This window comes from Nelusetta ayraudi, unplaced genomic scaffold, assembly GCF_046127955.1.
Source record: "Nelusetta ayraudi isolate G7.1 ecotype Tasmania unplaced genomic scaffold, CSIRO-AGI_Nayr_v1 ptg000039l, whole genome shotgun sequence".
NCBI lineage: Eukaryota > Metazoa > Chordata > Actinopteri > Tetraodontiformes > Monacanthidae > Nelusetta > Nelusetta ayraudi.
The window spans coordinates 2,069,317-2,090,249 of NW_027466089.1; the positions used below are offsets into that span (position 1 = coordinate 2,069,317).

The following is a 20,933-nucleotide window of genomic DNA, read 5'->3' on the forward strand; positions in this document are numbered from 1 at the left end:
ATCATGATTTAGAGGCTTTATCAAAAAAATAGCCACACATACACACTTCAGCGTTTCGTCCTGGCATGACTGCTGTTTCCTCGCGCCACGTGACTATTACTCATGCGACACATGGGGGTCAATTGAATAAGGTCGATATAAGCCTCTGTCTCGTTCGCCACCTTGCGCGGTCTGATTGAATTTCGGAGGAACACTGGGAAGGTGCTCAGCAGCTCCTGGCCATGTGGTAAACAACAGGGTGTGATGTTTTTGATGTGATTTTAATGTGAGTTTCTATTCTCAGAACTCCTTTCGAGGGAAAACTGCGTCCAAGCAAGACAACAAACGGAGCTTTGGAGATTTTGACGGCCCCGGCGTGGTGCGTCTCCTCAGATGTGGAAGTCAGATCAGAGTGCAAGCTAATTATTGACGTAAGAATGTTCCTGCATATGTGTGTGTGCGAGAGTATGAGTGTGTGCGCATGTGTGTGTGGCCTATAGCGCAGCGATATCCTCTCAATTACTGCTCTTTTTTCCCTCCCAAGAGTTTGATGATAATCTAATAATTATGATGTCACAGGAGAATTGTGTAACTCCCCAGGAAAACGACGCAAACTGCCGGTGTTTACACGCTCGCCTGCGCGCCTTCTTGCAAGTCAACCTTTGTGATGTGAGGACGTTATGTGAATGGGAGGGGCCGAGTGGGAGCACGAGTGCACAAACGGACAGATAGGGAAGTCGGAGCAGGTTGTCAGATGGACACAGCAGCACCTGGGGACCCGGAGAAGAGGGAGCTCTGTGAGAGATAAACACTTTTCCTTCCATCCTCCACCATCATGATGCTCCCGTTTGTGCTGAGAGGAAATTTAACAGCGAGCAAAGGTTTCGAATGACACCCTTGTAGTGGATTTATTTTTCTGATCACGACGAGGTGTGATCCGTCACAATGCCGTGCAGTCCACCTAATCCTGCACGTCGCCGCTTCCTGCTTTCCCTCCTCTTGCTGGTGTGTTTTTGGTACCAGGCCGCCTGCTCCTCTGGCGATGGGATGAAGGTCTGGACTCAACCCAAACCGGACCAAAGCATCAAAGACCAGGCTTTCCTCCACGGCAGCTTTCCACCAGGATTCCTCTGGGGCACCGGGACTTCTGCCTTCCAGACAGAGGGGTCGTGGGACGTCGAGGGAAAAGGCCCGTCCGTCTGGGACCATTTCGTCCACTCCTCTAATTTGTCCACCGAGGACGCCGACGTGGCCAGCGACAGCTATGCTCGCAGGGAGGACGACGTGAAGGCGCTGGAGTATCTCGGCGTAAAGTCATATTCGTTCTCTCTGTCGTGGCCCAGGCTCTTCCCTGACGGGGATCCGAGAGGTCGGGTCAACTCGGCCGCGGTAGCACACTACAGCCGTCTCATTGAGCACCTGCTGGACAAGAGCATCGAGCCCATCGTCACCCTGTACCACTGGGACCTGCCGCAGGTGTTGCAGGAGCGTTACGGAGGCTGGAGGAACGAGACGCTGGTGGAGATGTTCGAGGAGTACGCTGCCTTTTGCTTCCACACATTCGGTGGCCGAGTCAAGTACTGGCTCACGATGCACAATCCTTACCTGGTGGCGGTGCAGGGGTACGGGACAGGTGTGCACGCTCCTGGGGAAACAGGGGGAACAGCTGCCTCGCTTGTGGTGGTGCACAACCTGATCAGGGTAAGTTCAATGCGAGTGCTGAATTACAATGACATCACCGTGAATCGATATTTCACAGTGTTTTTTTTGGTGAATTCTACCAGACAGCTGCAACATTTTCTTAAACTGATCTTTTGCAGGTCAAGTTGGTTGTATTTTATTTGACGGCTACGCACCCTGTAAACAGGACACATAACGGGGTCAAAGTCCACCACATCAGCACTTTGTGCGGGAGAGAAAAAGTGTCTGACAGGAAGTCTCGGAGATATGTCCCATTAATACTCACTCACAGCCCTGCGGCTGAGCCAATGGCACGTTCAGTCAACAGGGTGAAATTACATTCTGTGTTGCGTTACAGAATGCTCATATGACCATGAGACCGCGCCTTTCAAATGTGTTTTACATTTCATTTTGCTTCCTTGTTTGCTACTTATCTGTTTGCACAATATCCCAAGTCCAAACTGCACAAGAGAAGAAAGTGACTATTTACTAAAGAATACTGTCTTGGCATTACCCAATAACATACTGCCATACAATGTCTTTGAAGCATTTCAAGCATAGATAAAATAGCAATCACAGAATATTGTGCTAACTAGGTTTCATCTGCTTTAATGAATGCGAGACACAAGATTTTACAACACCAATAATATTATTATCAAGATCAGTCAAGTGACTCAAGTAAAAATTCTTGAAAAAGACTGGAGACTATAGGTAAAAGTACATTGTCTATTTTTTCAATTTGTTATTGATGTGTATTTCTGCCTTACTGTGACACATCATAAAGGATCTCTGTACACCGACCTCTATACAACATAAAAATAATATTTGAACTGCCATTTCCAGGCACACGCGAGAGCATGGCACACCTACAACCTCGGCTTCCGCGCAGCGCAAAAGGGGAAAGTCTCCATCGTGTTGGGGTCCCACTGGGTGGAGCCTCAAAGGGGCCAAGCTACGGCCGCTAACGTTGAGCTTTTCCAGCAGTCAGTGGAGGCCGTCCTCGGCTGGTTCGCAAATCCCATCTTCAGTGACGGGGACTACCCGCTCTCCATGAAAAACAAGCACGGCCTTCTCCTGCCCGCCTTCTCCGCCGAGGAGAGGCTTTGGGTCAACGGAACGGCCGACTTCTTCGCTCTGTCCTTTGGGCCCAACGTCCTGCGTCTGGGCCGAGCCATAGTGCAGCATGGGCAGTCCGTGACCCCTGACCTGAGGCGCTTACTGGCCTGGATAAAACATGAGTATGGGCACCCGAAGGTGCTGGTTGCTGAGGCGGGCTGGTTCTCCGAAGCCGATGTGGGAAGGGAAGACACTGTGGCAATTTATCTGATGAAGCGGTTCATCAATCAGGTCCTTCAAGGTAAGTGTAGCTTTGAAAAAGGGAAGTAGGGAACATAATAAACTGATAAAATATCAGGTTTTATTATTTTTTCCCCACTGTACAGCTATAAGATTTGATGGTGTGGATGTTTTTGGCTACTCTGCCTGGTCATTGGTGGATGGATTTGAGTGGAACAAAGGCTATGAAGTCAGACGAGGCCTTTTCTACATTGACTTCAATCAGCCGAACCGAAGCAGGACACCCAAAACCTCGGCTCAGTACTACAGACACGTCATCGCTCACAACGGTTTCCCCAGAGATAAAACCTCCGGAGAGGTCGCAGGCCGTTTCCCCTGTGGCTTCCACTGGGGTATCGCTGATGCCACTTTACAGGTCGGAGGACAGAACTCGTCAAAGCTTGTGATTTTTCTGCAGAAAATATTGAATATTTGTCCTCAACCATTTGTTTTTTGTGTCTGTGGTTGTAGGTGCACTTCTACCCTTTCTCGCCACAATTTACCGACAGCCATTTGTACCACTGGAACATGAGCCACGACGGATTGTTGCGTCCCGTCTCAGGAGTGACGATGCCCACCAGGCGAGCCCAGTGCACCGACTTCTTGTCGATCCGCGATCATGTCGCCCTGTTTGCATCAACTGGGGCGTCTCACTATCGGTTTGCTCTAAACTGGGCGCTGATTTTACCCCAGGGAGACCTCTCCAGTGTGAACGCTGAAGCTCTGAGGTAGAAAGACGCCGATGGTCGCTCTCCTTTTTAACTTTTACAGCCCAGTCTGACTCATTTTGATGCAATTTCAGAACTATTAAACGCTTCTGTATGGATACGGTCTAACTTTATTTCAGGTCTACACACATTATTTCCTGATGCTATACTCTGCTTGACACTTTAAAGGTATTATCGCTGTGTCCTCACTGAGCTCAAGAGGCTGGATGTGGAGGCCGTGGTCGTACTCTATTACCCCACAAACAGGGCCCCAAACCTTGGCCTACCTGGGCCTCTGCAGGACTCTGGCGGTTGGCTCAACCACACCACAGTGGAGGCCTTTCTGGCCTATGCGGCGCTGTGCTACGAGCAGCTGGGTCCCTGGGTTTCACACTGGATCACCATGAACGAGCCCAACCGACTGGTTGACGTTTACTCGGGCGGCGCGGAGACGCATCGGGCCGCTCACAACCTCCTCCTCGCTCACGCTAAAGCCTGGAGGCTGTATGAGAGGGAGCACTTCGACAAATGGAGGGCGCCGGTGTCACTCGCTCTGCATGCCGACTGGGCCGAGCCGGCGAACCCGTACCTGGACTCGCACACACAGGCGGCGCAGCGATTTCTGCTGTTTGAGCTCGGTCGCTTTTTAGACCCGCTGCTGGCTGCGAGGCACGGAAATGAGCCCAGGAAGGGGGACTATCCTGCAGAAATAAAATCCTATCTGGAGGAGAGAGCTCAAGAAATGGGTCCCTCCGAATCCCCTCTGCCTACTTTCACCGAATCTGAGAAAGAGGAGTTGGCAGGTGCATTGAGCTTCATTGCACTGAACCACTTTACCACCCGTTTGGTCTCTCCAGCTCCGCCATCCACGGCCGGCTCTCAGCAGAAACAGCCCTCTGCCCATGGCTGTATGACTCTTGCTGATCCCACGTGGCCCTTCTCTGGCCGGGGGCAGGCTCTTGTACCGCAGGGCCTGAGGAAGACCTTGAATTGGATCCATCAGAGATACAGCGGTGCGATGCCCATAATCATAACTGCCAGTGGAGTGGATGACCCGGCGCTCGTCGATGACAGACTCAGGCAGAACTTTCTCAAGAGTTATCTGCAAGAGGCTCTTAAAGGTGGGATGATTCTTCTAAAATTCCCAATTAGACTTTAATGTACGTAATGTGTTTTTCAGTCAGAACACATGCAGTGCCAGTGTAGTAAAATACAGGTTTTATGGCTTTGTCACTCCCTGTTATAAAACACAAATGTGAATCTGTAAGGATAATAAAAACAGGAGAGGGCAGGAAAACAGCGCAGTGATGGTGTTTGATGGGCGTAGCTTCTATACTTTGCCCTTTATGGCTCTTTGCTCACCTATATTTGCACGCAGGTGTTGCTCTCCACAGAACAGCCAGTAAATGCTTGTCTTGTGTCAATATACTTAAGCTGTTTATTCAAATAGGATTTTAGAAATGGTGAAATGCTCTGCATTTGATCGTTACGAAATCATTTTCATTCCACACTCCTGCTTTGTCCTGTTTTTCTCCAGCACGCCAGTTAGATGGAGTCAACCTGCAGGGTTTCTATGTGTGGGAGCTGCAGGATCGAAATGTGCCCCAGTTTGGCCTCTTCACTTCAACCCACCACCAATCCAGAGCCAAAGCCTCCCTCGCTGTCTACAGAGAGATCATGCATCGGGGCGGCTTCCCCTCTCAGAACACCACCCAGGATTGCAGGGCACGTGAGCAGAGGGAGCACTGCCCGGCGTGTGAGTGGATGTTCAAAAACAAAGCCATGCTCGTCTTTGGCGGGTGCCTCCTAATCACGGCTGCTATGCTGGCATCGCTTGTCATCTCCGTCATCATTACCAAGAGAAACCAGACTATGGGCAGGGGGCGGGGCATTGTCAGGATGAACAGGAGAAGAAAGAAGATGCCCGTGTGCTCCTGTGCTCGCTTTAACCACTATGACTTTCCACGCTGAGATGAACATCTGCATTGTTGTTCTGTCTGTGCACATCACAGGATTGTTCACCTTACAACTATTTACTGACAATAAAGAGTATACATGATTTTCACTGTAAAAAAAAAAGAAAAGGAAAGAATAAATTGGGAGAGAGTAATTTGTTGGATTGGTTTCCCAAACCAGACACTCATTGGTGTAAAAATAAGGACTGTTTGAAAATATGATTTAATTTGGAACACCCAAATTAATACAGACATGCGTTTTCAAGGCTTAAAATGAAAGATTTGTGATGAATGTGTTATACCATCAGACTATACATTGACTTTAATTTGTAATATATCTTAAATATTATTAGATAAAATTGAAAGTAGTTCCGATTTGTATAAATAAACTAAAATAAACTGAGTGGTATCCACTTCATTAAACGCGTGGTTTTTAATGCGTACGCAACAATTTAACCGCAGAACTGTGGAATATGTATGGTGCAATACCGCCCCCTTGTGCCAAAAGCAAGTATTGTGATTGTCGTTTATGCATTGCGCTTGGCTTCTGTTAGACGCTTTCGAACGCATCTTTATTTGCTTTTCTCATCAATAAATTGGATATCTTCACAGTGCCCTTGGCATCAATCTCAATGTTTTGTTTCCCTTTGAATCCTTTGATTTTTTTATTTTTTTTAACACCGTAACATAACATACACCTTATATTTTCAATTAAGAAAAAACAGTGTCAGTGGCTGACTATTGCCGTTGTTCACGACTACTCTTCATGCTAAAACAAACAAACAAACAAACAAACAAACAAACAAACAAATAAAAAACACAACAGGGGCGCTTACTGTATTAAACTGACAACAATGCACACATTTATTTATCTACAACCTTTTGTTCCGATGAAATAAAGCGATCTCGTCACAATCGGCCAAACGTAATCAGCAAAACAGTCTTACTCTTCACGGCATCGCGTCTATTTTTGCGTGTTAACTATTTTCTAATAATTGACGGTGAAGTTAAAGTTTTGAGTTATTTCATTGCGATCAAACGAACCACCCGGGGAGGAACAAAAGAACATAAACACAACAACAGCGATAGCGACAACACTAACAGCATGAATCTATCATGAACAGGTTAACCAATTGGAGAAGGCTTTCAGGATGGCAATATAGATCACATGACCCCCTCTGCCCAGACTGCATGCAGTTTGGTATTAAAATGTTTTCAGTTCTGCCAACCGTTGTGCTACACATTTGAGATTAAAGAGGGGCGTTTGGCCACATTTTAAACATAATTTTTTTTTTAGCATCATACGGAGAACCGGGACAGACGGCACAGAGCGGCGAACGACGGCGTAGCTGTTATTTTTCAGGTTGTGTCCCAAAAAAAAAGTGCAGCGATAGATAGTGTCGGCAGAGCCAGGCTAGCTAGTCAGGTCGGACGGCGCGAGGCCCCAACCGAACGGGAACACGGGGGAAACCATGGCCAACATCGCGGTGCAGAGGATAAAACGCGAATTCAAGGAAGTGCTCAAAAGCGAAGAGGTTGGTTCACATGTTTGTCATTTACATCGACCGCTTCCCCTTTTATTTCCCCCCCTCCTCTGCTTACGAGACGGGATGTGTGGATGACTCGTCGCTGTCTCAGCTGTCATCTCCCTGCTCATTAAGCCGCTAGCTGTAGCTAACTCAACTGATACCGCACATGAGCTGACGCTAAATAAAATGATAGTCAAAATGCTGCCAGTCAGCCGTTTATCAGCACATGGGCGCAGTGGAGGGATTTGGTCGTTAGCAAATTGCTAACGTCACAGTCTCGCCTTTCATACCCTCTAGTGGAAAACAAGCTAGCAGTGTTAGCATAGGCAGAGTGGGTTTGTCCGCGTCCACTACTAACACTTTACCTCTTTAACCTTATGTCATCGTGGGCATACATTAAACGCTGTCATCTTAACTTTAACCGCTGTCTTAAGTGGAGATCGATATAACGTGTTCAACAAGTTCAGGTTAACTTTTGGCTAGCGATGCAGGGGAGGGGGAGGGTGTCCACTTCTGCTGCATAGACAGGTTTGAGTTTGACAGCGAGCTGGTTGGTCTGAACGCTTTGGAGGCTGCCTGTTAGCCCCTGGGCTCACTCGCTTTCTCTTAGTGTGTTTCTCTAAAACCTTTCAGACGAGCAAAAACCAGATCAAGGTCGACCTGGTGGACGAGAACTTCACAGAACTTAAAGGGGAGATCGCAGGGCCACCTGACACACCATATGAAGGTGAGCTAAGTGTGTCGTCTGACATTCAAGCCCCTGGGAGCAGCTTTATTTTTAAGGGAGGTCTCGTCAACTCACCACTTCATAGTGCTGTCCATTCAAAATAACATTTGGCACAAACAAAGAGCATGCTAAAAGGCTATTCAAGAATGCTACGATATTTCCCCCTGTTGCCTTCTAGAAGCATCACAGGTGACTCTGAGTGAGTCCATTTCGGAATCTAATGATGCACATAAATATGACTGCGTGAACCGTGCACACTATATTTTTTAGGCAACCTCTTGTGATAAATATATTATAATTTACACGTTTCTCATCGAAAAGTTAATTGTGAAAGCATGTGCTTTGGATGCCTCCAGTATCACCGCCACACCCATAAACTCAGTTTGAATTGTATTCCATATTATTTGTACTGGCAGCGATGATTGTTTTAGATGCTTCAAAAAATGTTTTTGAGTTGAACTTTGCATGTAAATCATCCTTACAGCAAAGTAAAAGTAAAAACAATGTCATGGAAAGTTTTTGACTGATTTTGTCATGTTGAATCTCTTTCAGGTGGTAGATATCAGCTAGAAATTAAAATCCCAGAGACGTATCCGTTCAACCCACCCAAGGTAGGCAGTCGGTACTACTTCAGATAACACCCCCCCCCCCCCCCCCCCCCCGCCCAAATAATCTTTCTCCATCCTGTGTTTATGAATATCTCCCCCAGGTGCGGTTTATCACAAAAATCTGGCATCCCAACATCAGCTCAGTCACAGGTGCAATATGTCTGGACATTCTCAAAGACCAGTGGTGAGTCAGTGTATCACAGCATTCCTAACATTCTCCATCAGTCAGCTCTGACAGTACAGACCCTGAACGACAGCGACAGCCGAGTTACGCAACAGTGTAATTATGATTTTGAACACAAATTTCTCTTTTACCCTCGCTCTTTAGTGACATAGCAACTGATTAAGACATATCGATTCTGACATTTTATCACTTTTTAAAAAAAGAATAAATGTGCCTCCACCTTTGCCGTCCAGCAATGCTGACTTTTCTTCATCAAAATGTCCAGAGAGTTGAACTCCGCTTGTGGTTGTGTGCTTTCACTTGCAGGGCAGCAGCAATGACACTGAGGACGGTCCTTCTGTCATTACAAGCCTTATTGGCAGCTGCAGAACCAGATGATCCACAAGATGCTGTGGTAGCCAATCAGGTTGGAATGTGCATTTTCGTCCCCCCCCCAGGTTGTTGCGAAGGCTTTAGTCTTATTTTAAAATGATGAACAAATAATGTGCCACCAACCTTAAACCTAAGAAATCATTTCTCCGTATATAGAATTTCCCTAATTAAGAAATCTTTGCCTCCAGTGAGTTCTTCTGTACCATCGGGGTCCAATCACTATATATATGTCTTCTGTCCAGATGCTCAGCATTCATTTCAGATGGTGGATTTCCTTCGTCACGTTAAAGTGCTGGTTTCCATGATGCACGACTTTAGGGAAATATCACAAGTCTGCGCTTATTTTTGCTGCCCCAGCAGTCTGTGACACGGGTCTGGATTGGTCATGAGTAGATATGACGAGACAAATGGTGGTGCGGCAAGAGTGAACACAAACAAGGGATGAATATTGAGTGAAAGAGTATTAAGCAGCACACTGTTTTATTGAATGCCGCAAAGCATTGATTGTCATATGCACCTGAGACGTCAGTGTTGTTGGCGGGATGATATTTTAATTAAAAAAAGGGAAGAGCCGGTTATCTAGATTTGAAATAATTTCGTTTTAACAGTTAATTTTTCTGTTTTGATTCGCTATTGTAAAAGTTTTTCTTTCTAATTTATCAAAGTGGGCCGCTGGCGGCGGTGCGCGATGGCCGCCGCTCCGCCACCGTTCGCCAGCGGCCAATTGTTTTGAGCTGTTGACGGCGCAACGCTAACCTGGTGCCGTTTGTGTTCTTCGCACAGTACAAGCAGAACCAAGAGATGTTCAAACAGACGGCGAGGCTCTGGTCTCATGTTTATGCAGGCGCCCCTGTTTCCAGTCCCGAGTACACACGCAAAATAGACAAACTCTGTGCCATGGGCTTTGAAAAAGTAAGCGACTCTCTCTCTCTCTCTCTCTCTCTCTCTCTCTCTCTCTCTCTCCACCTTTTTGTACGTGCGGCTTAAAAGGAAACAGTGTCTGAATGCTCTCCGCCCCCCTCACCCTCCTTCACCCCCACTCCCTGTTCCTTTTCTTCCCAGAATGCAGTAATAGTGGCGTTGTCGTCAAAATCCTGGGACGTGGAGACGGCGACAGAGCTGCTGCTCAGTAACTGAAACCCAACGTCATCTTCCTCTCCGACCTCTGTCCCCTCTTTCATGACACATCCATCCACCCACCCACCCCCCCAAACCCTCGCTGTCTCGACATGTCTTTGCCCCCCCCCCTCGCCTCGCCCCCCCCGCCACCGCCACGGTTTCATGGTGGAGCTCTCGCCTCCGCCTCCCGCCCGCCCCCGCCCCTCCCATCCCACATGTGGCCTTTCCCGTCTGCTCATCACATCAGCTGTACCACACTCCAATCAGTCGCTCCGTCAGTCGCGTTCATCTCTGGGTCCTTTTTTTTTTTTTAGTACGTTTGCCATTCCACTTTGTGCAACAATCAGAAGTTGGACCACATAGCGCCCCCCCTAGGAGGGAGGGATGGGGTGGTGGGGTGTCAGACTTGGGAATCTGCCCTCCTCCCGGCTCTCTCCCAGCGCCTCTGCCTCTGTCCAAGAGGCAGCTGGCTGCAGCTTCTTGCCTATGCAGTGCATTTACTTTCATTTGAGGAACAAAAACTCGAGGGGACTCTCTGGGAGGCTCGTTGAGACCCAGTATGATTATTATCATTGTTGTTTTTTTTCCCCCATGCATGAGCTGCTTTACTAAACAGTTGTCATCACACACAAAAAAAAAGATTTTGGGTGATACTTTTAGGGTAAGTGTATTCAAAAAAATTAATTGGTGACTTTTTCTTTTTACGACGCTGAAAAATTTAACAAAAACATAAAATAGGTAGATGAAACGTTTCTTTTTTTAAAATTTCAAATTGAAACAAATTTCAGCAGGTAACAAACACATTTATTCAGACCAATAACAGGACAAAGCTTTTTCTTTTCTCTGTCCAGGTTATCCGCTCATCATTTCTCTGAGTTGTCTACTCAGCAGTCAAATTCCTGTCAGTGACACGCCCCTCCCCCTCCCCCGCCCCCTTTCAAACGTCCGACCAACTCCAAAAAAAAACCCCAAACTTGTGCAGCAAAACACCAGCGCCCAACAACCCTCCACCCCCTTCAACGCACAGCTTACTGCACTTGTCCCCTTCCCACATCATAGATCTTTGGTTCTGGCCTCCTACGAGAAAACCTTTGGATGCTTGTTTTTAAACAGACAGAAATCAAAACAGATAAAAAACAAACAAAAAAAAGAACGCCCACAGGTTCAGCTGTAAAACAATCTCTTAAGTCTGGATGGAAATAGTTACAAAAAAAAAATGACTTTGAAGAAATATTGCATCGTCTTAAAAACACCAACAGATAATATGTCAATGGTTCATCTGTAAATAAAGATATTAAAGTCTGTGTAAATTAATCAACACGTCCTCTGTGTTGTGGTCTTTGCATCCCTGTGCGACATTTTCACCGCTGGAGATTTTCCCCCGCCGCGGCAAGTGTCAACCTTCAATTTGACTAATATCATTGACAACATTGATAAGTAGTGTAGCCGTTAATGTGCGTTGGCGCCTCAGATCCAACGTGTTGGCCGCGCATGCATTTGAATAAAAAACTAGGATGAGGGAACTAAATTTACAAGACCAACAGCGGTTGAGCCTGGTGGGAATTAGGTTTGCCAGTGAAAATGGAGCAAGCGAGCCAACGCGGATGAAGAATGAGTATGCAGACGAACCAAGAAATGGATTATGGAGACTGGGAGTGCGGCTTTCCCCGCACTCTGCGTTTGTGGATTTGTGCTCATGCAATGTGCTAACAGCTTTTGTGCCTCTGTAGCAAATTAGCACAATATCAGAGCCGCTCCTCTTCCAAAATAACTACCGATGAATGATGCAGGAGGTTCCTTCACAAATTATGTATTAATTCAACTAGCCAGCAGGATTAAGCAATGGAGCGACAATGCACTAGGTTGGTTGTCTTATTTTATAATAATGGGCATCATATATAACTCAATATAAAGTATAAGTGTAAGCTGAATATGTGTGAAACATCGGCACTTCGTTCTTTGCACCAACGCTCCTGTGCACCCAAGTCGTCTTTGTCCTTTACTGTATTCAGGTTAAGGTCATTTGTATTTCTGAGTGTTTTAAAAACCCACTCAGACGTCCTTTCTGTGGAAGAGAAAAAGTCAGAGAAAACGGAATGTTTCCTTTTAGAAACGACTCGCTTTAAAATACAAACCAGCTCAAACGCACCCTTTGCCAGAGCTCGCACACTGTATGCAGCGAGTCTGCAGTGTGGGAGGTTTTTCATATGTAGGATGCAATTTCTGCCTTGCCTTTGGGCCCTTAATGAGGGAGTGTTAGGTAGTTTTCAGAGCACCTTGTTCATAGCGGGCACACTGTGAGCGAGCGTGTGAACAGATGGTCTGCTTGGTAGCATGTCGTGTCTCGTCGGACCGCTCCAAGAGCCACTGGCATTAATCTGAACGCTGCGTTTTAGACACACACACACACACACACACGCACACACATACACAGAAATGTGGAAAAAGCCGTCAGTCTGTCCATCTCTTAGTAGCACTTACTTGTGTGCGGTAGATCCAGGAGCATCAAATGTGAAAGAACAATGCACCTCAGTGTTAGACCACATTTTTGCTCCAACAATGAGGTTACAGTGACTTCAAGATTTTAGTTGCAGCTTTTCTCACTCGTTCCTGGAGGTTTCCTTTTTATACGGTTCTGTGAGTTTAGGATTAAAAATTTTTTTTCAGCTTTGCCGCAGGGAAGTGTTCCCAACGTAGGCTAATTTTAGGGCATCCTCCTCCACGCTCTTTCGTTCTTTTTTTTTTCCACCATGGAACTATAAAGCTGTCTGTCAGGAGCTGTACCACGAATCACAACCTGACACGACGAGATTTAAAGCACCTGAAAATATAGACTTGATTGCAGTTGATTTATCCAAGTACAATTTTTTTGGTGACTTGAAACCCTGACGCAATAAAACTTGTAGGGGTGGAAAATGCATAGAAGCAAATCCAGGCCAAGACATCAGTGTATCAGAGCCCATATACTGTAAATGTTTGATTAAATTAATTAAAATGAATTACATGCCTTGTGGAAAAATAATGCTCATTCCTCTTATCTTGTGGAATTGCATTACAATTAGCTGAAAAAGAACAACTATGCTGCTATTCAACCCCACATAATCTACTAAAGCTTTGCTCCCTTTTCGGAATTTTTATCTCCCTGGTTTTCCATGTTTATGATTCTCTCCATACTGCTGCAAGTGATTGGCGGGGCAGCCAGCAGCCGCTGTGACTGACAGGTGAATAGCCGCGTGTGCGGTTAGCCGATGATTCAGAGGCGTCCTGTTTCCCTCACTGCGCTGCTGCCATGTGATAGCGGGAGTTTTATTCCCCGTCTCGGCGAGCGGACCCGCTGCCCCCCCTGCCAAGCCAGTCGCTGCGAGGAGCTCCAGCTGAAACTGTGAGCCGCCGCCTGCAGCCGAGTTCAAGCGGGGTTGAACGGGCATCATGTAGAGCTGTTAGGGGAGGAAACCAAAGCGTGGATAGAAAGCTGGTTATCTTTTTTTTAAAAATTTTTTTATTTAGTGAAGATACTTAAAAATGCTGCGAAAAATCTTGATTTTCCTTTTGTTGTTGCTGCTTCCCAAAGGTGAGTCGACGCTGCTGTACGTAGAAAAATAAATGTCTGTCTGCTGCTGGAAGTGAATCAATCCTTTGCTACTTTTTCTTTCAGCAGCCCAATATTCTTGAATATGAAAGGCATATTTTGAGAGCAAGTGCTGAACCTCATGGGTAAAAAGGCTGTCAAACTTGCTTTGCAAGGCAGAATAATAATGATTTTGTTCTCAACATGCATTTACGGCTTTAGAAAGAAAGCGACATTTCAACAGCAAAAACTTTTTGAGATGAATTGAAATGAATTGAATTTCAGCATTTGACAGAAAGAGCACTTTAGTTTTTCCAGGATGTTGCAGCTGGAAGTGAATACAGAAAATCTCTTTGTGTGCCAAAGTGAGACAGAGTTTTGCGCCAAATTGTCCTTTAACCACACCCCTTCCCCGCCAGCGGCTCAGTCAGCCGAGGGCCGCTACGCCCAGAAGCTTCTGAACGACCTGATGGAGAACTACTCCAGCGCCCTGCGGCCTGTGGAGGACACAGACAGAGCCCTCAATGTCACCCTGCAGATCACCCTCTCCCAGATTAAAGACATGGTGGGTCCGAGCGACACGCTCATCAAACATTCATGACATCACGATAAGATCTTTTCTTTTCAAAGCCAGTGAGTGAATGTATGAGTTCTACTCCCGCAGCATGTCAAGTAAAAAAAAAAAAAAAAAAAATCTCATTCCAGAGGGGCTGTTCTTACTATAGTAAACGTTCCCATGTGTGCAGTTGAGCGTTCATTGCAGCCAAGATGATGGAACAGTTTGGCAGCACAACGACAGACTAGATATAAAGTGGACAGTATTGAGGGAACACTAAGAGAAAACAGATGGAAAGGTTTGCAAAGACTTTGAATTTATTTAAATTAGAATTTGAATTTGCATGGATTTACTCAAAGACTCACTTGTTTGTGTTGCTATGAAATTACTGATAGCAAAAAATCCTTTACTGCGGGAAATGATGTAATGGCGAGCATTAGTTTTCTTGCTGGAATTCTTAATCAGTACAGATCCTTAATTTAAGTATAGGCAAAAACTCCCTGAGATTTAAGACATGGAATTCAGAGAAAACTTGCGGTTGAACTGCATGACACCCTAATGTTAATAATACCAATCTCATTTTAAGGTGCATCGGTACCTCCCAGAGCTCTGTACTTAGACATTATTAGTAGCCGATTACTATCAGTAGAGATCTATTGACAAAGTTATAATGCCGTTGTCAGATCTCCTCTCAGAATTATACTTAATTTTGTTTTATATCATAATAATTATAAGATTAATTCAGTGAAGTTATATTCATCATAGCACAGCAAAGTAAAAGAAAAGTAAAAACTTTAGTGGTAGCGCCAGCACCATGGACAGCACTACAAATCAACCAGTGACTTGTCTGTCTCGGTTGTTTTGCACACAGAGTCAATAATAACAGAGTGGGGAATCGCTGTACTTTATCCACAGAAGCGCTGAAAGATGGTGATTACAACTGCAGTATCAGTTAGCAGTACTATGGCTGAGGCAGTGTCAATACTGAGCTTCACAATGCTTCTTCCAGCCTCTGACAAGCAGTGATGGATTTTTTCCCTCTACATTAGTCTGCAGTTTCTTTTTGTAGAGCTACAGTGCAAATTGTGCTTCCTCTCCTGCCTCTTTTCTGTGCGTGGGGTCTATTTTTTTTTTTTTTTAATGTTAATATTACTTTATTACTGTGACATCCATAAGTAGAGAGTAGAGAGTCTCGGCGGCCCCCCTCTTCTGGCGCTGCAGAGGCATGGTTTAAAAATTCTGCTTGTAATGAAGCGTTAAAATCCTGAAATATGTTTTTTCATATCAGTGCTTTGTCACCCAGAACACAGCGCTTCCACACTTGCAACGTGTCAGCAGGATAATCAGTTAGGACCGCACGCACGCTCTTCAAGTGTGTGTACACGTCACAGTGTCTTTGTTGCCCAGAGTTTTCGTGTTCAGACAGTTGACTGGAACCGCAGAAATGAAACGGACGTACGCTCCCGCTTAGCGTCGGTGTCCCTTCGCTTTGTCAAGGACGAGAGGAACCAGGTGCTGATCGCCTACCTGTGGATCAGGCAGAAGTGGAACGACGCCTACCTCCGCTGGAACAAAGAGGACTACGACGGACTGGAAGTGATCCACATCCCCAGCAGCCTGGTGTGGAGGCCCGACCTGGTTCTCTACAACAAGTACGTCTTCACGTGGTCTGTCTCTCACAAACACACATCGCCATGAAATGTACTGCATTTCATAAACTTTCACTGCGTTATGGGTCATTGGAGTCCGGGACCTGGCTGTAGTGCATGTGGTGAGTGTTTTTTTTTTTTTTTTTTTTTCTGCGCTAAAGCCTTGTAGCCCAGTAACCTGACAACAGATGGAACTTCTCCCACATCGATTAGATTTTTGTCACCCACCCATCTGGGAAAGAGCTCAAGGATTCCCGCTGGTGTTAAAGGCCTCTTCAGATGGATACTGTCAGCCCTGATGTGCTGCCAAAACCTGTCACGAGTGAAGTGGAAATATCTTTTCCTCTGAGGGCAGCTTTCAACCCTACCAGACCTGATGAGGCTGCTTCTACCCTGCTGTTCTCTTTAGCAACGGGTGCAGCTGTGGCTTTAAAGGGCAGCTTGCAAGAGTTCCTTCTTGCTTTTGTCGAAACCTAAAAGACTCGCATGGAACTAATGCATATGCAGGGTGTTGCAATTAAAACCTCGTGACCGTCGTCCCTCTGTGTCGCCTGGATTTGCTGCAGAGCCGACGACGACTTCTCCGGGCCGATGGACACCAATGTCAAACTGCGCTACAACGGCGAGATCACATGGGACGCCCCCGCCATCACCAAAAGCTCCTGCGTGGTGGACGTCTCCTACTTCCCCTTTGACAGCCAGGAGTGCAACCTGACTTTTGGGTCCTGGACGTACAACGGCAACCAGGTTTTTGCACTTTCTCGGTCCTGAATTGCACTCTGCTTTTTTTTTAATGAATTTACCTCCCCTTCAAAGTGCCTGTCGATGGAGCTCTCTGCCTCATCCAATTCCAGGTGGACATCATCATGGGGATGGACAGCGGCGACCTCTCCGACTTTGTGGAGAACGTGGAGTGGGAGTGCCACGGGATGCCGGCCACCAAGAACATCATCATGTACGGCTGCTGCGCCGACCCGTACCCGGACATCACCTACACGGTGCTCCTGCAGCGCCGCTCCTCCTTCTACATCTTCAACCTCCTGCTGCCCTGCTTCCTCATCTCCTTCCTGGCCCCTCTGGGTTTCTACCTGCCCGCCGACTCTGGGGAGAAGGTGTCCCTGGGGGTGACGGTCCTGCTGGCCCTCACCGTGTTTCAGCTGATGGTGGCGGAGAGCATGCCTCCGTCTGAGAGCGTGCCTCTTATAGGTGGGTGTCCACCCATCTCATACAAAAGCAGCCTGTGTGTGATGTCTTTGAACGTAAGAGTCCTGTTGGTCCTTTCTAAGCGCGCCTGTAGCCACCTTACTAACTTTTCTGCTACGTCATCATTTTGCCTACAAATTTGTTGTCCGGCTTGTTTGAATAAATCAACAAATGTTTGCCCTTGCCATTAGTTATTTTTATTTTTTGATGCCTTCCAAAAAACTCCATGTCAAACTGCTGCAGGCACTCTCCTGAGCCTTTTTGCGTGTCATTAGCAGATGTTTGCTGCTAAGATGATAAGGTGATGAGTCAGACTTCCTGAATATTAGCGGTGATGCGTGCAATACTGTCATGGTGATGCTGCTTCTAGCTCAGGGCAATGCTGAGGATACAGCACCATTTTTTTTTTTACACCATGAAAATAAAAAATATCCACAGTATTTAGTTTTAAGAAGAAATTCCTCTCCTCTATCCTTTGCACAGGAAAGTATTACATTGCCACCATGACCATGGTCACTGCCTCCACCTCTCTCACCATTTTCATCATGAACATCCACTTCTGTGGAGCCGAGGCCAAACCAGTTCCCCGCTGGGCCAAAGTCCTCATCATCGACTACATGTCCAAGATCTTCTTTGTGTACGAAGTGGGTGAAAACTGCGCCTCCGCCTCCTCGTCTCCAGCAGCAAGGGTCCCCCAGGATGAAAACCACCGTAAGCAGTTTTCCGAGCAGGTCCAGGCGAATGGCAAACCGGCGAGTCAACAGGACTGGCAGAGTCACAAACACCCTCGTCCTCAGACCCCGAGGCCGCAACACAAGCCCAGAGTCAAGCACCACATCACCAGGGACGAGAGCAGCCGCACCTCTGCTTACACCCTGGGGAAGTACGAAGGCTCCAATGGGGGGATCCTCAACGGCGACTGCGGCAAGATAGACCAGAAGGAGCTCTGCTACCCTGAAGATCAGAAGTATCCCTGCTGCCCGGAGGACAAAAAGCCTCCCCACCGGGCCCCGACTGTCAGCTTCGGCCCCTGCGTGCTCTGCAGCTACGGCGGCGGGATCCCAGGAGTGAACACCAAGCTGGTGCGCAACGTGGAGTACATCGCCAACTGCTTCCGAGAGCAGAGGGCCACCTGCGCCAAAGGGGCCGAGTGGAAGAAGGTCGCCAAGGTGATGGACAGGTTCTTCATGTGGATTTTCTTCATCATGGTTTTCCTCATGAGCATCCTGATCATCGGCAAGGCAGCGTGACCAGGGAGCGTCGACGCACACGCTCGTTTTTCAGTGCTTGACTCACAGACAAGAACAAGCTGGCTGATTTGTGAGGAAAAGTTCATGAATGCAGGTTTCTCTGCATTCATTAATAATACAGTGGTTTATAAATACCACATTTTGAGGAAAAACCTTTAAACTGTTGAGTTTCGACTTGAGTGTGCAACTGTAGAGAGCCGAACTACAACTTTCTTATTTAGCCAAGATAACAGGAGAGCTGGACAAGGCAGGTTCGGCCACAGTGATACTGAAAACTGGCAATATAAAAACATTCAAAGAAATCTACATTTTATTGTATTTAATAAACCGTCTTTCATTTTGATGATAGAGTTAGAGGGCTTCAGTGAAAATATTTGTTTTGAGAAACTTGAGACTTTCTATTCACAAATGTACTATCATTTAAAACTTTATTTTTAAGCATCGCAGTCTTTGTTTAAGCGGTGAAGGTAACGCCGTCAGTATCGTTCTCTCAAACCAGATGCCTTTGGACTTACAGTACCAGGGCCGGTGCGAGCTCGGCATCTGCAGAATAGTTTTTCCCCTTCAAAATATCTATTGAATATTTGATAAGCGAGAGTTGTTTGTAGCGCAGCCATGGCAGCGGCAATGAAAGGTAATATGGAGCATCAATTATGTAACGCAGCGAGCACACTGTGACACCCCCTCTACCAAAAAACCCATACGTTCAAGTTGGAAAGTCACAGCAAAGTGTGTCTGTGCGCGTGCTCACAGGGTTAAAGGATGAGTTGAGAATACCTCACGTGCAAGGGAAAATAATCAAAAATTAATAAAACAAGGTGTAGAAAAAAAAAGTATGAGCACCAAGGGATTCCGTTTTCCACATAACAGTCTTTTTCCGCCCAGCACCAAACAATATCTGGTTGTTTATAAAGCTGCTTGCAGAATTTCCATCTCAAGGCACACTGAAACTCAAACTTCAGGCTTCGACTCATGATGTTTGGGCATATTCAGAACAAAGATATAGCTGTAGCTTGGATGCTGATGTGATGTCAGAAAAGTAACAAATGGTTGATTTTGGTCTTTCTGGAAGCTGTTGTCAACATGAAAAATACAAAAGGCCAACAGAATGTTGGGAGAGACTCCAGCGGTCCCTGTTTGACCTATGTATGACTTAACTGAGGGTAAACATATATTATCAATTAAAATACAACTGGTTTGCATTCGTGTTTTGCTCAAATCTGTACGTGTCTCCTTTCAGAGATGTTGGGGGGGGGGGGGGGGGGGAATCCCTTTCAGTTTTTTAAGCGCGCTACCTTTAAGGGACGATAGATGGCACTCAATTCCCACAGCAACAACAGACACACACACACACACACACACACACACACACACACACACACACACACACACACACACACACACAGAGAATTACAACAACCATTAACTGCTGCTGTTGCTACGACTCTTGCTAATACTGCTGCAGCTGAGGGTGACGATGGCTCTGATCAAAAGTATTGATTGAGCTGTTGGCATTTTGTTGAGTCAGTGGTGACGGCATCAAAGCCCCTCTCCAAAACCACACCATTCTGAAAACCCTAATTTCACTGCGGTTATTTAAGTGGACAAATCTTCTTTTTTTTTTCTTCTGTCGCCTGAGCCGATTAGAACTCAGGAGCAACTGCAGCCTGCAGCCTGGATTGGAGGCCTGTAGAAGTATAGTTCTATGTCCCGAGAGTACCGCTTTACCTTTGGGTCTGATATGCTGAGATTTTAAGTCTAAAACCTAGTCGATCCATCCTAGCTGCAATAGTTTTAGTAGTTTGTGATTAAACCTCCCTGTTTTTTTTAATTTTATTTTTGAAGGACTCTCCTCTCACGTTGTCTGTGAGCTGCTTCTCAGGCGTAAATAAACACCCCAAAAAAATGGACATGAGAAACATTTGAAGTAGAACAATATGCCACATTCATGATAGGAGTTTAACATTGTCATCTGTGTAATTTCTCTGAACTCTGTTCAATCCATAACGGCCAAACTGATATGGCTCACATGATAAACGCCAGTATCCTGCTCATCTTTACTGCGCACGTGTCTGCGTTGTTTGGAATTCAACACAAATTACGCCAGCTTCTGAACATCAAGAAAAATGTAAAGACTCCTGTATGGCTCAGTCGCAGTAGCTGCAGGTCATCCTCGACCAAAGTAGTTCCCCCTGTCGTTTAGAGTGCCAATGCTGTGTTTAAAAATAAATAAATAAAAAAAATAAAATAAAAAAAACTATCACAAGGCCGCGCTGTTCCACACAGACAGAGGACGAGCGCCGTTAAAGGGATTAATTCCTGATCCGTGAAGAACAGGACCTCGAAATCGGCACGCAGCTGGCTGCCATGACGACGCGTGCACGCTAATCGCGTAAAAGCACTCCACAGTGGCGGCTTCAGGCTTCAGGGAAGGTTTTTTTTTTTTTTTTTTTTTAATTATTTAAAGTGGGGACCTAAACTAGTTTGACATAAAAAGAAAGAAAAAAATGGG

At 46.2% G+C, this 20,933-nt stretch overlaps 3 protein-coding genes across 3 annotated transcripts; all 3 read left to right on the forward strand.

The window, feature by feature from the left end:
• The first annotated feature begins 529 nt into the window (after positions 1-529).
• Positions 530-5,965, forward strand: klb (klotho beta). Its single transcript, XM_076033035.1, has 6 exons — positions 530-1,680; positions 2,503-3,016; positions 3,102-3,370; positions 3,466-3,722; positions 3,891-4,822; positions 5,239-5,965. The coding sequence occupies exons 1-6, from the start codon at positions 925-927 to the stop codon at positions 5,670-5,672; spliced, it is 3,162 nt and encodes a 1,053-aa protein (XP_075889150.1). The 5' UTR covers positions 530-924; the 3' UTR covers positions 5,673-5,965.
• An 861-nt stretch (positions 5,966-6,826) lies between these two features.
• On the forward strand, positions 6,827-11,509 carry ube2ka (ubiquitin-conjugating enzyme E2Ka (UBC1 homolog, yeast)). The gene is made up of 7 exons (XM_076033054.1): positions 6,827-7,191; positions 7,819-7,912; positions 8,465-8,523; positions 8,622-8,704; positions 9,011-9,110; positions 9,860-9,988; positions 10,139-11,509. Exons 1-7 carry the CDS (start codon positions 7,129-7,131, stop codon positions 10,211-10,213), a joined length of 603 nt encoding a protein of 200 aa, XP_075889169.1. The 5' UTR covers positions 6,827-7,128; the 3' UTR covers positions 10,214-11,509.
• Positions 11,510-13,844: 2,335 nt separating this feature from the next.
• Positions 13,845-19,512, forward strand: LOC142892771 (neuronal acetylcholine receptor subunit alpha-9-II). The gene is made up of 5 exons (XM_076033050.1): positions 13,845-14,328; positions 15,817-15,971; positions 16,535-16,715; positions 16,823-17,174; positions 17,655-19,512. The coding sequence occupies exons 1-5, from the start codon at positions 14,083-14,085 to the stop codon at positions 18,419-18,421; spliced, it is 1,701 nt and encodes a 566-aa protein (XP_075889165.1). The 5' UTR covers positions 13,845-14,082; the 3' UTR covers positions 18,422-19,512.
• Positions 19,513-20,933: the final 1,421 nt, after the last annotated feature.